The 16,704-nt window shown below is 39.9% G+C and overlaps 2 protein-coding genes across 3 annotated transcripts in view; one reads left to right on the top strand and one right to left on the bottom strand.

The window, feature by feature from the left end:
• The window catches only part of LOC135220083 (bromodomain and WD repeat-containing protein 3-like), a gene marked incomplete at its 3' end in the record, with an annotated part of 19,781 nt that extends 12,826 nt beyond the window's left edge, over window positions 1-6,955 (bottom strand). Inside the window, 4 exon segments of the mRNA XM_064257402.1 lie at window positions 6,176-6,235; window positions 6,417-6,446; window positions 6,525-6,583; window positions 6,674-6,955. Coding sequence (XP_064113472.1) covers window positions 6,176-6,235; window positions 6,417-6,446; window positions 6,525-6,583; window positions 6,674-6,749 — 225 coding nt within the window.
• A 947-nt stretch (window positions 6,956-7,902) lies between these two features.
• The window catches only part of LOC135219109 (dehydrodolichyl diphosphate synthase complex subunit DHDDS-like), a 49,246-nt gene continuing 40,444 nt past the window's right edge, over window positions 7,903-16,704 (top strand). The window contains exon 1 of one of the 2 annotated variants that reach the window (XM_064255551.1): window positions 7,903-8,054. In XM_064255551.1, coding sequence (XP_064111621.1) covers window positions 8,039-8,054 — 16 coding nt within the window. In that variant the 5' untranslated portion in view covers window positions 7,903-8,038. The remainder of the gene's footprint in view (window positions 8,055-16,704) is intronic. The other variant, XM_064255552.1, reaches the window with a different exon arrangement.

Below are 16,704 nucleotides of genomic sequence, written 5' to 3'. Positions count from 1 at the left end.
ATCTTGAGAATTTGTAATTTGAGGATAAACAAAATAAAAAACCAAATCTTGAACAAGGTACGCAGTGGTTGGTACAAATGTTAAAGTGCCTACTCCACCCAACGCAAGACGGGCAAAACGTAGGGGGGGAAACGAAGGGATCGATCACTGGAGAAAATACGTTATGAATTAAACTACAAACACCAAAGGAAAAGAGAATGTCGGTTTCTGGCCTTAGTCTAAACCAAAATTTATTACAAAGAAAACTGAATGAGTGTGCCGATATGACAAGAGAAAATAAACTTAACTGACTCAGATTACATGTGTGGCAAATAAAATAATGCGTTATCTTACAAACCATTTACAGGGGATATTGATCTCTAACGTATTATAGTATTAAAATATCATTATTAACACCACTGCTGGAAATAGCCTGAACAGCAGTTAGGTGTTTCCCCTTACGGTCCAATGTCAAACTAAGCAACAGCTCCTGCCACAATTCTTAAAAAAAAAAAAAAAATATGCAAGGGCTTCTTAGTACATCCACTGTTTAAATTAAAGCTGGCTCGCAGAAGTGTCGACCAGGCTATACACAGCACCACTCGACTCTACTTGCACTCTAGGCACCTAAGCTAACTAAACATGCAGCCTGGAGCTTCAGATTCTCAATTTCTCACACTACCTAACCACCACTGGGTAACCTTACCACCTTCACCAAGATCCATCTACTTTCCACCCATTTTCACTTCTTGCAATCGCATTCAACTCCCCATTCTAAATCACGCTTTACTTAACGGGAACACTTTCATCTTGCGAAACTCTTTCCAGAGCTCCAGCGTATTTCATCTCTCACTTCTCCCCAATAGGCTTGCTTATTCGTCTTCTATTACCAGCGATGATTATTCTCTACTCCAAGCTATATTCAACAGCTGCTCCATTCGTACTACAGTCACTGAGCCATCTTACTTTTATCGTCTCAAATCTTACTAAAGCTTCCCACTGTCATCTTTCACCCATCTGCGCAGCTTCTTTAATATGTTATATTATTCATAATCTATTAAAATGACTCTGATTCTTATGAAAAATGTCAATCTACCATAATTTCCCCTTGGAAAACTGCCTCACATATGCAGAGCAAATAAATGTACGCACGCAAGAAAGGAGTCGAATTTAATTGACACGATCTTTCAACATTATCTATATTCACAAAACTAAATTGTTGTAAAATTATAATATAAACAAGAGAGGAAAGGAGTGAAACACAGTTATGGCACAGCCTAGAGTTGGTTTATTGGTTAAACGGTTCTCAGCCGCATTGTTTCTAAATATGTTAACTGCAATGACCATGCTGCTACAAACAATAAATGCGATAGATACTCCAATACAATGAGCAAATCAATTAAAAATACATTAACCCTCAGTCACCCGTAACATCAGCCACTCAATTTCCCTCTCGCCTCCATCACTCACCCCCAGATCCACGGAGTAACGGACGGAGACACTGAGATATGAATCAACTAATTCAACACAAAGCACCAATCCACCCTCTTTGAGGTTGAATCTTTCAAATGAATACGAATGATGATATCCAGTACTAGTTTTCTTGACACATTTACACACAAAACTTGTGCAACGAGCACAAACATTTTATCTTCTCTGGCACCCTTCTAGACCTTGAATGTGCTTGCCACTGACCCTAAATGAAAAGGCCCAAACATCAGTCGGAACTTTGCTCCATCAAAGGCGCCACAACCCTCTACTAAGGCCTCCTCATACTGGGTCACAGTGTATTGGCATCCCTAGTAGTATGCTACTTAAAACTGCATCAAGTGACTTCTACAGACTAAAAAAAACTGAGAAAAGTAAGTGAAATGCTGAAGGTGCTTTGGTCACATACACAGAATGGCAGATGCTACACTGTTGACTAGACAAAGTGGAAAGAAAAAATGCTGACACGAAAGGACCACAATATTTAGGAATTGCAAGTGGGAGTACAAGATACGAGTAGAGGCATGTACTGCAATACTCTGTGTCAGAAAGAGGACAGGTCTACACACTGCTACTGAAGATTAAAGGAGCATACACACACACTGCACATTGTTTTCAATTGAAGCATTTCCCTTTTGCAGGAATGCTTCCAAAAAAATACAGGACACCAACTGTCACTTCCATACTTAAACTGTTCGATCATGGCTGAACATCGTACAGAAAACTTTCACACATTAACCACTTCATATACCTCCAGTGCCGTGCACTTCTATCTTGTAAGCAGTCTCGCTTGAGATTCTTTATGAAAAGCTACTTCGTGCCGTCTCTCCTTCCTCCAATTCTTCCAAATAGAACAAACCTTTCTTCAACCAATCATGTGCCATTCTTTTCATACGAAAATCATCATCTTTTCCTGAACCCCCTTCACAAAACCAAAAACCTTTTCATCACTTCTGTGTGCTTCCATTTTCACCACTCACTCAATTCTTGTATGTCAAGATCCAGTACTGTGCCAAAAATTCATATTTATTACTAAATTCTCTTTGCTTTACTCTTCCCAATCTTCAGCACTGATCCTGCCACTTTCCTAACTTCACGAGTCTTGCGCTATAACATAATCCCCCCCTCATATTATTCCCAAATTCCTACGCAAATCACCAGCTGACTTTATCCCGTCATATTCCTATACTCTTTTTTTTTTTCCCATCTGCCATCCGCCTGTGGTGTTTCCGTATGGATAATACTGCGTCCCGGGCTTTAGATAGTTACATTCAATAATAAAATAATAATAATATCCTATTTCGAACATTAACGGTGTACTTCACATACAGTAAATTATTAAAACACTTTTCATTTGCAATGTACACCCAGATATCCTTTTATTTACCTAAAACTTACACAAACCGTAACTATTTCAAGCCCGGGACGCAGTGTTACCATACAAAAACACCACAGACGGATGGACATATAGAAAAAAACAAGAGTATAGTATGCATTAAATCTATCCTAGCTCGATCTTGCCTTGTCCAAACCTACTCTTAACTTTTGCCTTTGTAAACACTCACAAGTTGCTAGTTTCTCGTCACTTCCCCCAAAATCAGCACTGCATCGCCTGCAATCTACCCATTGCGGTATTCAACACGGTGACACACTTCTCAGTCCAACTTTTCAACGAAACCAGTCACTTGTCCGCCTCCACATTCTAACATGTCCGTCCGTACCCAGTTTTTTTTTATGGGGGTCGTTTTCCCAAAACTGGGCATTTTCCTCTACAAATGTCATTGCATAAATTTCAAGTATTTCAAGATGAAATACTTGAAAATTTTATTTTAGTTATATGAAGAAGAAAAATTGGGTACATATGCGGTCTATGCCCTTCTACCCGATTAGATGTTAATCAAAGTACTACTGGCTTTGGTTGACAGAATTTTACTTACAATGTTGTAAGTTTGCACTTAAATTTAAGATTAGTTATTAAATTTTATTGATTGAATCATCTATGATGTTAACAATAACATGCACATTACTTTATGTTATATACTTTGACTTAACAAAAGGATAGTCAAAGAAAATATGGACTTCCCGAATTTTTTTTTTCTGGGGGGGGGGGTCGTTCACCCTCCACTTCTGGTTTGATAGCTTTCCTTTTGCCTGTCTATACATCTCTACTCCTTTACATTCACTGTTTCCTCTATGTCATGATATAAATTGCGATGGCCCTAAAAATCTTGAGACACTTCTGTCACCTTTAGCCTTACCTTTTGCTCATCATAAATACTTATGTACTCAATCAACCTCTAACCATTCTTTTTCTTCACTACATGCCTCGTACTACCTACTCCATTAACTTCTCTCGACCAAATCATCTTTCACTTGTAATCGCACACAATGTAGTACCCTTTTGTGTTGTAACCTACCTTCTACTTAATCATGAGTTTTCCTTCAGTTTTATATGGCCCATGTACTCTTCCATTTTGTTCTCGGCCTAGGTCACTTTTCATTCATTTTTCCCTTACATTATCATTCAACCACCATTTGTCCTGATTAACATTACAACTACAATTTTAACCCCTTTAACTCCAACTTACGCTTCACCAAATAATGTTGAAATATTTGATAATAGATATATATATATAAAATATTATAAAGTATATATATATATATAAATATTATATATATATATATGATATATATATAGCATAAAATTAATATTATCACCCCTAACTCCACTTACGCTTCACACCCCTTTACTCCAACTTCCTTCAAACCAAATAATTGTTGATATATATATATATATATATATATATATATATATATATATATATTATATAATGACTAATAATTTATAAGCATAAAATATAAATTACACCCCTTTAACTCCAACTTACGCTTCAACACAAAATATGTTGATTATATATATATATATATATATATAAATTATATGACTAATAATTTATAAGCATAGTGATAAATTACACTGAAGTAACCACGCCATTATGCTAGCTGAGAACTACAGTGGTGCCTTTCCGCTACTCAGGTCTGAGCGAAGCCACTGCCACACATGCTCGACTATTTTTCAGTTACTGTACATCGATAACGCGAGTTTTCTAAATCGCTATCTTTATTTACGTTATATTTTTTTTTTCTATTAAAAAAATGTCAAACAGAAATAGGAGTTCCAAGATCTTAAAATGACGGTAAATTATAATCAGGATGGGCACCATATATATAATATATATATATATATATATAGATATAGATATATATATATATATATATATATATATATATAGATATATATATATATTATATTGTAATTATATATATAATATATATGTAATTTATTATTATATATAATATATAGATATATTATATGTATATTATATTATTATATATAATATATATATATATATATATATAATATATATATATAACATTCACCACCAGTTTGGTCATGCTATGGAAGCCAGTGCATACTGCCTTTCACAATGTACGTGCAGAAGTGCATGATGTTCTTAAGGCCAGTCCCGGCATCCATTTTCTACATCACTCTCCCGTATCTTTCAGCGCAACTAGCTATCCTATGCCATATATTATATATATATATATATATATATATATATATATTATCTATATATATATATATATATATATATATATATAACGTCCTCGCGCTGGCACGAGCCATCTAGGCAAACCATAATTAAAGACACTTTCAACAGTGAAATTCCGGACTACCGAAGCCATGCCATACGTACCGTATGACCAGTGAGACGGTAATTGATTAAGGTGTTCACTTCAGAGGACCTTTTAAACGTTTAAAACATAATCGTCATTAATGAGAAGACAACGGACAATATGTGACCATAACTATGAATATTATTATGGCAGAGGGTATCTCCAGTAACACGACATCAAAAGAACACCAATTATAATGAGGTATTCAATTACAGCGACAAAATTTGGACATAAACCAAGTAAACCAACAGTTTACAATCGATGGAGAATGAACGCAATAGGAATTTTGCAGTAGCAGACTACCAAAATCCATATCGCCTGCTGCTTTCAGCAGGTGTATAAATATCTGTATACATATACATTTCCATTAAGAATCAAGCAGTAGTCACTAGATTTCAATGATTTGCATTGCTCTGCAGCACGTTCTTTGTTTTCCGTTCTATGCTGCACGATATTGATCCCTACAGCAGACCACGCCTCCGACTAAGCTGTCGACCAATCGCCAGTCAAAGAGACGTCCCGACGCAACACTTTTGGCACGCCATTGGCTCTCAGCCTCGAGAGAGAACGGCTGGCAGACTCCCAGTGGATGTTACCAAGTCGTAATATTGTGGCAATTTTTTACATACAGTTCAAACTCGTTTCCAGTCAAACTTTTCCGATAAAAATTGAAGTACTATCAGATCCTACATGATTAAAGATACAGGAACTCTTAGGACATTTAACAAACAGAAAGAGGAAAACTGAGAAAGGTGGTAACACTCCGCACCCATCTGTCTGCCGTGTAAGCCTGTCTGCCAAGTGCCTGACTCGTACTCTGAAACCTATCTCCCTCTGCACTGTCATATTTCAGTTTAACCAAGTTCCCTTATTAGATATTCATTATTTAATTACAATAATTTCCCATTTCGTCATGAATAAAGCTATCTTCATGCAATAACTAAAACAGGATTAAATACACGGTACTTACCACTTCTGAAAACGTTTTCTTTTTCTCATTTCCCAACCAATCGTGTCTTTTAGGAAGTAACTGAAAATGCAAAATACAAAAACAAAAGGTTAATGTGGCAAATAGTGGGGGGTAGGTAGAGGAGAGGTATCAGGGGGAATCAAACCCCACTATCACACCCCCTCCCTACTACCGGCATATGAGAATGTACACAAAACCACGTGTTCCATCAGCTGACAGACGCTACAAACGTCTAACTCACCTCATTTTCCTCGATTTCAGCTTTCAGCACCTGAAATACAGGACAAACGTGTTAGCCCCAGCCAACTTTGAGCCACAATATTCCACTCAACTAGTACCTAACCCTTACCTCATAAGCCTTCTTACACGGTCCTGCAGATAAATACTTGACCATCAAATAGTACAGCTCTGGAAGAGAGAGAAAGACACTCCGTTAGACCGCGAAATTCACTTCACTTTGAAATATCATTTGTGACATTCATTCGACACTGAACTCACCGATTTCTATTGCACTATATTGCTTATTCACTGCACTATCACACTGTGAGGCTGGAGGAGTCACATCCATAGTCATATATCGAATTAAATCCAAAATAATCTGGGTCACTCTGCAACAATCTTTCACAGCATTTTCGTTCCTTTCTCTCTCATTTGGGCTGAACAGGGCCGCACACCATTTCTGACGTCGACGGTCACACGCAATGAAAAGTAGTTCCTTCTCGCCTGCGCTTGTGTGCTTAAACTGGGATTATTATGAAATCAAAATCACGTTCAACAAATACTTGAAGATTTTCATAGATACGCTGAAATCTATACTGCTCTGATTTTGTTAATAATACATATTGCCATAGACAAGCGCGGAATATCATTTCCATCCGTTGTTTTTGTTGAGCATTTAATTTGGCGATTTGGAATTTTACGACAAAAAACACTTTCAGTCAAAGGTTTTGCGTCCACTTGATTATGAATTAATTTGACAATTCCTGTTAATACCGTACAAGGGCTGATGAATGTATTGTTGGGTTACCTTACAGATATTTGTATGATATTTCGGTTAAGCATAGTGACGCTCCGAGGGTTAATGGTGCTGCCAGACGTAACATTACTGTAAGCGTATCCGAAGAAAATTACAGAAGAGTACTAATGTAATTTGATAATTTTAATTTATTGAACGTTTAAATGTTATATTAGCAAATTTTATGTTATATTGAAATAGCTGTCAGATTTGCTCCTCACACAAAATAAACAACGTTTCATTATTTATTTCCAGTGATATATTGTTTGGTGGAGTAAATATCATATTTCTGTTAAAATTATATTATTATCAAATGCGTACTTCTTAAGCAGAGTTTCATGAGTTTCCAATATGCGAGAATTGGGTATGTGGAGTTGCTATATAAAACAATTCTCTCAACTTTACAAATTATATATTTACTTCTCTGGCGTTTTCTATGCTGTTAAACATCAGACTATCTATTTTATGGTGATTAGGCTGCATTATGAAATACTTGTTATCAAATATTAAGCCTAAACTTTGATAAAATTCATTATAAAAAACTACATTATCGTACTTTCGCCAGACGGATTTTGTAGTATTATCTCTCATCCTGCTATGTTAGATTAACGTAGAATTATAGTGGTAATTGCACGAATACGTTTAAGTGAACCTGAATAAAATGCTATTAATTGAAGAGGCCAAGTCATGGTTACCCTTTCAATGTGTGAAACATTACTCACAAATGGAAGTTTACGTCAGCAAACTTAGTCAGCTGAGTTGTGAAATGTCAACTTGGTTTCCTCATGTCTCATCACTAGAAGTTGCCGAAGGATCCTAAGTTCACTGACACTGAGTGATGTAATTGCATGGTACATTCTCTTGGTAAGGATTGTGATATATAACGATGTAGGCTATCACCTCAAAGTATAATGCCCTAAATCTAATAGTGAGTTCTAGCTAACCACAGACCCATACGTAGTACTTACCTAGGTAGGTACCTAGGATCTACCTTCCCCGTAAGTTAGGCTCATACCCACTAGGCTACTATAGTAGCTATTTGGTTCCCCCAAGTTATGACTAGCCTAACAGGTAGGTATATCACAAGACGTAAACTGAGACAAGTGTTCGTGCAGGTGTTTAGTATATCGTCAGAGTTGTAACATAGGTAGTAGGGTCATGCCATTAGGTATATTATACTTAGCTAGCTATATTTTTCAATTAACCCCTAATGTCAGTTTTGCTTTTGGATCTGGTGGTATTTTTATGATAAGGCAGATTTTTGCTATACCTAGGTAGTAATGGTAAAACTTGACTCTTAAACCCCTGTCACTCTCTAGACCTGAAATTATAATTTGGTAAATCTGAACACATTAAAATACTGTGATTGGTGTCGCCGACAGGTAGGGTAAAAAACCGCATGGTACAGGGATGGACCATGTACGATCAATGTGTACAACCCCAAGAAAAGTACATTATAACGCGTCCTGCCACCCGGAGGATAGAGGTCTTTTAGCTCCGTTTCTCACCAACAAGAAGTCGTGTCTGATCCCCATCTCCGATGTCAGGACGCGTTATAATGCGTTTTTTTTTACCCTATTCTCGCCACTCAAAACCTCTGCTCTGCATAGCTAGCCTATATTTACCTAGGGTAAACAACTGACTGGACTGGCCAAACTCACTGACTAGGTATACTGCGTTTGTGGCCACCCTCCGAAAAAGTACTTTAACACGCCCTGATACCGGAGATGGTCATCAGTCATGAATCGTTGGTGGTGATAGCAGAAGGAAGCTCAAGACCTCTACTCTCCTTTTGAACAAAGTATTTTCGGTATTTTTACAGAAGTCCGCACGGACTCCAAGGAACGTAACCGCGGATACGACATCCACTAGGGATTGGGGCGTCCAATGTATTTCGCCGTGTTTAGTACTGGCCCCTGGGGGTTAATTATAGTCGTCCGAATAAATATTACTTAAAATTCTTGTTCAGTAGGTAAAACTGCATAGAAAAACCACAACTGCCATAGTCTAGGATAAGTACCCCAGATCTACAGTATTTTCTCCAAAGTTAGAAATTAAGGCCATATTTTAAGACTAAACAGAGGGTAATGAAAAGTGTGTCTAACGTAGTGCACACTACCCCCATGACACTTTCAAAATTTTTACTTACAACTATAAATGTTTAGAAGATTGACGCCATCTCGATGTTTGCGAAGTCGCTTGTGTCAACAAACTTCCCATTTCCTGAGCTAAATCGGCACACCACTTGTACCCATAGATGCTGGGGCACTTTCATCACAACAATCGTAAACACGACTTCCAACCACTACTTATCCAGGGGAACTACGGCATTCTTTGCGCTCTTCGATTACGTATTTATCAGTGTTGTCAATTGGCATGTGTTTACCCTCCAAACTGGGTATAAGACACACAAAACCAGGGAAATAAGTGAAATTATCGTATCTATTTGTAGTATATATACATATTACAGCAATTTTATCATTACTGCATTACTATGACAACTAGAATTCATGGAAACAGTTTGTAAATGCATCAACATATTTGTGAAGCTCCATGAGATCGGCAACGACGAGTCATTTTTTCATCGCGTCGTCTGCCCATAAGTACATCAGAAATATTTGTAATTTTTGGGGGTTAATTTGGTTGCAAAAAAGGGATAATAGACATGAATTACATAAACATTTCGAAGTACAAAGTAAAGTTAAACTAAAAAATGAGAAAAGTAAAAAATTAAGGGAATAAAGCTTTGCACCTCATAAACCATGTACTTGTGTGCTGCCCGTAACTGTGTTTGTGGAGTGAGGGCCTAGGAACCAGGAACCGCAACATGGTTCAAGTGCAATTTTGAGTGAATTAAGACTAAAATGTGTATAATTACAATCAAATAAGCACTGTGGAGTTTCAGTTGTGATGGCAGTAAGGATAAAACCACCGATTACAAGGTAAAAATGAATTTCAGTTCAAACCAAGACCCCGGGAATAAAAAGTTTCATACTTTCACTAATATAGGCAACAAAATGTTGTTTTATTGTGCTAACTACAACTGCAATCTTGAGTAAGATCAATAAACGTTACAAAGATATATATACGCTAACATTGTTCAAATGAGTGCTGGGAAGGCTGGGAAAGATGGTTGATTGTTTGTGGTTAGAACGGCCAGTCACGCGACTGCCACCACATTGGATTTCAAAACTGCCTTGAAAACATATTTTACGAAGAGCTCACTTGCTTATTTTAGTTCATATGGGGCTTTCATACATCACATTATGTTGACGAAACTTCAATCTTTTGAATGGTATGCTGAAAGATGTAATTGTATTCTTGTTTCACCAATTAAATATTGAGTGAATAAGGCTGAGCCACGCGATGACGATGGATCGACTGCGGTTGTTTACCCTATAGCAGATTATTTTTATCCTCCTCAGGGATGAGAAAGGTCTTTCTGTTTCTGCTACCAGGGACTACAGAGCAGTGCTTGGTTTGGTGTTACGTCTGAAAGGCGTGGACATTTCATCATGGGGGTTCTCCTTGTTGTTCAGGGGTTTTGAGCAGACCTGTTCTCCAAGGGAACTCGAGCCTCCCGCATGGGATTTTTCGTTTGTCCTGAGAAGTCTCACTTGAACCCTATTCGAGCCCTTGTGTCAATCATCAGACAGAGATCTGATGCTAAAGACAGTTTCTCCTATTGACCTTGGCTTCTTCAAAAAGAGTTAGGGAGTCTCATGGCCTGAGTTATAATGTGAAATATACCAGGGGTTGGGGGTTTGTGACCTTCAAGTTTGTCCCGGAATTTGTGGCCAAGACCCAGAATCCTTCGGTGAAGCCACCCAGAAGAACTCTTGCTGTGTCCTGTCAGAACCCTACAATGCTATCTTAAAAGGACTCGTCATCTAAGACCTAGGTGTCGTAGACTTTTAGCTAGCACTGGTTGGTCAAGAAAAGAAGTTTCCAAGAACACTATTCCATTCTGGATATATGAGGCAATCAAGCAGGCTTACTTAGCTCTTGATGGTTATGTCACCGAGTCTGTGCAGGCTAGAGCACATGATGGCAGAGGTATAAGTTCCTCTCTGGCATTTAAGAAAAACTGCTGTTCATAGAATTTTGAACGCTGCTTCCTGGTTGTGACAATTCATGTTCACTTCATTTTACCTAAGAGACATTGCCCACAGGTCTTTGGACACGTTTTCCTAGGGTCCTGTGGTGGCTGCCCAATAAGTTGTGTAATTTACCCACTGTCCTTCACAGGGCAGTTTGTATCTCACCTATGATGATTGTATGGAAAAGAGAATGAGTGAGTTGGCTGGTCTCTTTCTTTCTCTTTGTTCCTTCTTCCTACAGCCGGGTTGAGGAATAGAACAGGTGAGTAAGATACTAGTCATATTGAAAGTTGTTTTGCTTTATGTTTTTGAAATAATCAAACCTCATATTCAGTAGCAAATACTCCTCTCTCTCTAGCAAGGAGTGGTAACAAACCTGTATGGCTAATATGGTTTGTTATATGAACAGTCTGAATTTTCTTTGGTTCCCTGGATGGAATGTATCTGCTCATATATCACTGTATTTCAACTCAGATGGCTGAGTAGTTAGATATCGTTTTATCCATCTTCTCATGGGCATTAAACCACCTTTAGAACTCGTTTTTCTAGGAAGGATGGTCAGGTGGGTTAATTCCCAGCCGGTTTAGGATACTTGTACCTCCCTCCAAGTATGTATAAGTCCATCCTATTGTTAAAACCGAAAGTTTGTTCCGCATATGAACAAATGACAAATTTTTAATCAATTTGTATTTTTCATAGCTAATAAACCTTTAGTCTTAACATTTTATTGCCCACCCCTAGCTGCCCCTCTCTTTTGTTATAGTTCCTGGGTTAGGGAAAAGACTGAACGCGTCATGTGGTACGGTGCGCGGTCTCTGACCAGCTATCACCTTGTAAGCGCAGGAGTTGCCAGATCTCACAAATTCTTTGCTTTATAATCTTTGATTGTTTTTAACCAGTTACCAGCTGGCAATTGGAAAATTATCATATGGTTGAGACCTCAGGTTTGTTGGCTATGAAAAATACAAATTTATTAAAAATTTGTAATTTTTCCATTATTTTTAGTGTTGCAGATGGAGGTGGTGGTGTTTATTGGCAGGCGGGTATTGTTAACGTCGCATCTCTAGCCTATCTGGGACCCTTTGGGAACGGGAATTTAGGGTGCAGTAAAACACAAAGAGAACGGACACATTATTGTTATGATGGCCACCCTGGAATAGTTCTGTGCTGATACAAGGCATATGGAGGTGTATGTTCAAGAAGAGATTGGCTGAGGAGACCTGTCATAAACCTAACCTCACAGGCCATGTTACTTAGCTGGGGGTGGAAACCCCATGGACACCCTGGTGAAGGAAACCACTTTTTACCATAAGTTCCCTTATAACACTGTGCATGCTCAATATCATTCTAGGATAGCCAGTATACAATAACATATCAGTTCTGGGGTTAATTACAGTCTGCCAAAAAAAAGAATAATGGTAAATTCTCGATAAGCAACCAAAATGATATAGAATGACTCAATTTCCAAAGTAATACCACTCCCTTGCAGAGCTTTCTGTAGTTCTACCCCTAGGACTACTACAGAACCCCTCTGGTTCAGTAACTACCTGTTTAACTGCACAATGGCTGCCGTTTCTAGTACCAGTCCCTTGGAGATGAAAGTAAAAACATAAAGGACAGTAAATATCATAAACATATAAAACAGTAACCATGACAAAAAAATAATGAAAAGGCATTAAATTATCCATATCATTTTCCTAAGTTTTAATGTGTATTTGAACATATGTGATGTTCATTTTGATTGCAAATGACCTAACCAATCACACCTTACCTAACATAGGGTAACAGGGCCCTACCCTAGCACATGATATTGTGTGGGTGATTTAGTTATTAGTGAACAAAACAGTGTCAAAGCACAGATTAAAACATAGAAAAATTACATTTTCATACAATCAACTTACCTGTCAGATATATACATAGCTAAGACTCCGCGTCCCCGCCAGAAATTCAAATTTCGCGCACTCGCTACAGGTAGGTCAGGTGATCTACCGGCCTGCGTGGGCGGCAGGACTAGGAACCATCCCCGTTTTCTATCATATTTTCTCTGTCGCCGGTGGTATCAACATTGTTGCTATTACCTCCTGACTTAGATTCATATTTCATCCTTTGATCATCGTTTCTCGCTTTTTGGTGACGTATCTGGATCGTGTTTTGGCATTCGCTACTGTGGACTGTTTTTGGAATAACTCTTTTGGATTTTTCTCAGTATGTCTGATTCAAATGTGAGTGTGAGAAGTGTGTGAATGTAGGCTGCAGGGTGAGGATACCGAAAGCTTCGGTTGATCCTCACACTGTATGCCGTAAATGTAGGGGGTTTCAGTGTTCTGCTAATAATACTTGTAAGGAATGCGAGGGATTAAATGCAGAAGAGTGGAAGACTTTGACTTCTTATTTGAAGAAGTTAGAGAGGGATAGGGTTAGACGTCTGAAAGGTGTGAGTTCAAGGCCTATTGAGCCTTTCACGGATATTCTAATCCTACTGATGTAGATTCTCCCTATGTATCTCATTCTCAGAGTGCTTTTTCGGATTCGGCCCCTCGGAAATCGCCAATCTGAAAGCTACAATTAGAGACATGAAGTCCAAGATGGCTGACCTTCAAAGGTAAGGCTAGTGAAAGTGAGCATTACAGTGAAGTGAGTTCTCCCATGGTTGTTTGGAGGGGGGGTGGGGGCGTTTTTTGATCCCCAAAAAAAAGTCCCTGCGACGCTCCCAGGCCTAGACCTCTTCCAAGCTCCCATGCCCAGAGGAGAAGGAAAGTCGAAAGCCCTTAAGGAGGTCGTGGGGAATCCCCAACGATCAGACGTCCCTTCAGCTAGCTCTGCTTCATGGCAGGCGGCTCAGGGCGCTACAGAAAAAGCGTCCTTCGTGAGTGTTTCTCGTTCCTCTCCTCCCTCTCCCCTCACCTAAACGAGGGTGGAAGGAGTCGAACTTGTCGAGACCGCTGAAGCGTCATATGAAGGAACCTGAAATAGATCTAGACCAGAGCGCTTCTCAGATGACGCTCCTTCTTCTATTAAGAAAGCGAAATTAGCGTCAGCGTCACCTGACGTGTACGCAGAAGTACCCTTTCCTTCTTCTCCCCCGAGTGATGACGAAAGGCGTCATGCACTGGACGTGGAGAAGCGTCAGGAAGATAATTATGGCAGTTCAAGAGCAACTGTCCTCTCTAGTGGGAGTTTTTAGCGCCCCGTCGGAAGGACGTGACGCTTCCAATTAAGAAGTCTCGTCCTCTCTCACCTGCTCAACGAGAACGTCAGACAGACGTGAAACTGCTAAACGTCTTACAAAAGAAGCGTTCGAGTTCGAGAGCGAGAACGGGGGCTTACGAGAGTTTCGTAACGCCAGAGAGACGTAAGACGTCTTTTAGACGTGAAGCGTCATTGAAAGCGGATCATAGACGTGACGCTCCGTCCAATATTGTGACGCCAAGTAGGACGCCTTTGGAGAGCGGAGCGTCTTCCAGCGCGGAAGCGTCATCAAGGACGTCAGCAAGAGACGTCAGCCAGGACTGCTTTGGCGAACGGGAAGCGTCATACAAGCGGGAAGCGTCTTCTAAATTTCAAGAGAAGCCGGAGCTTGTGACGCCTTCCAAGACTATTAGAGCGGGAAAGAGGAAGGATTATCATTCCCTTAGCCCCTCTCCTATTAGGAGTTTGTCTCCTCCAGAAGAGGAACGTACGGAAAGGAGAGCGGAGACTCATGTAGATACCGAGTTGGATGAAAACTCGAATGATGAACATCATGGGAGAGAGGGTCTGTCTAACTATAAGGTTTTGACTACCCTGCTTCTTGAGGAGTATGGAGACGAATTGACTCCTGCCGCTCCTCCTTCTCCGCGCTCGCTCTTTTCTAGTGCTAAGACGAAGAAGCCTTCGTCTTTTCTCAAAAAATGAAGCCCACCATTTCGATGAAGAGGGCCTTACAATCCTTAGACTCATGGATGAAGTCTAAAAAAGAATTAGTGAGAACAGTATTCTGCATGCCTCCAGCAAGATTAGCTGGGAAAAGAGGCATTTGGTATCAGACGGGAGAAAATATGGGTATTGCTCTCCCTTCTACAACGGAAGCAGATTTTTCGACCTTAGTTGACGCTTCGCGTCGACAAAGTCTCAATTCGGCACGTATTACGTGGGGAATTTCGGAACTGGATCATCTCCTCAAGGGACTCTTTCATGTATTGGAAGTCTTCAACTTCTTAGATTGGTCCCCTTGGGGTGATGTCCAAGAAAGCCCATAATTCGGAAGGAATCGAACCTGAAGCCCTGTTATGCATATTGTCGTGTATTGACAAAGCGGTACAGGATGGATCTTTTGAAATCTCCTCATTGTTTGGAGCAGGTCTTTTAAAGAAAAGGACTGTATATGGCGCCTTCTTAACAAAGGCAGTCTCTCATGCTCAGAGGGCAGCTCTACTGTATTCGCCTCCACTTAAAATCCTGTACTTTTTGACTTTTTTTTCCCTTCCCTTTTCCAGTTAGTAAAGGACATTGCGCATTCTTTAACTGAGAAGGCGACTCAGGATCTTCTGACGCAGTCAGCAAGAAAGAAGAAACCTGTTTCTGCATCGGACAAGAAAGGACCTAGTACATCTGTGCAGCCCTTTCGAGGTGGTCCGACCTCCAGACCTCCCACTAGAAGGAAGGCTCCGGAGAAGAGAGGTAGGTCTGCCTTTCGTCCCTTTAAAAGGGAAAATGAAGATTCTCTCCTCCAAGCACCAGTAGGTGCCAGGCTCCTGGGATTTGTGGAAGCCTGGACACTGATAAACGCAGACGCGTCTTCATTGGCGATCTTAAGGAAGGGATATCGTATCCCTTTCCTGAACACTCCTCCCCTAACGTCAATACCAAGGGAACTATCAGCCAAGTACAAGGACCCTGTGCTGAGGGATACTCTTCGATCGATGGTGGAACAAATGTGGGACAAGAGAGCGATAGAACTAGTACGGGATCAAAACTCCCCGGGTTTTACAATCGCCTTTTTCTGGTTGCGAAAGCCTCGGGAGGCTGGAGACCAGTACTGGACGTCAGCTCTCTGAACAAATTTGTTCAGAAGGAGAAGTTCTCCATGGAGACTTCTGCTTCAGTCCTAGCGTCATTACGACAAGGAGATTGGATGGTGTCTCTAGATCTCCAGGACGCCTACTTTCACGTCCCGATCCACCCTTCATCGAAGAAGTACCTCCGTTTCATGACGGGGGGAAGGATCTTTCAGTTCAGAGCCTTGTGTTTCGGCCTGTCCACAGCTCCTCAGGTCTTCACAAGCCTGATGAAGAATGTGGCGAGGTTTCTTCACCTCAAAGGAGTAAATGTCTCTCTGTATCTGGACGACTGGCTCATCAGGGCCAGATCAGAGAGACAGTGCTTGGAGGACCTAAAGTTAACTCTAGATTTGATCAAAGCGTTGGGATTGCTCG

This window comes from Macrobrachium nipponense, chromosome 1 (genome assembly GCF_015104395.2).
Source record: "Macrobrachium nipponense isolate FS-2020 chromosome 1, ASM1510439v2, whole genome shotgun sequence".
NCBI lineage: Eukaryota > Metazoa > Arthropoda > Malacostraca > Decapoda > Palaemonidae > Macrobrachium > Macrobrachium nipponense.
This window is presented reverse-complemented; position numbering and strand designations above follow the sequence as displayed.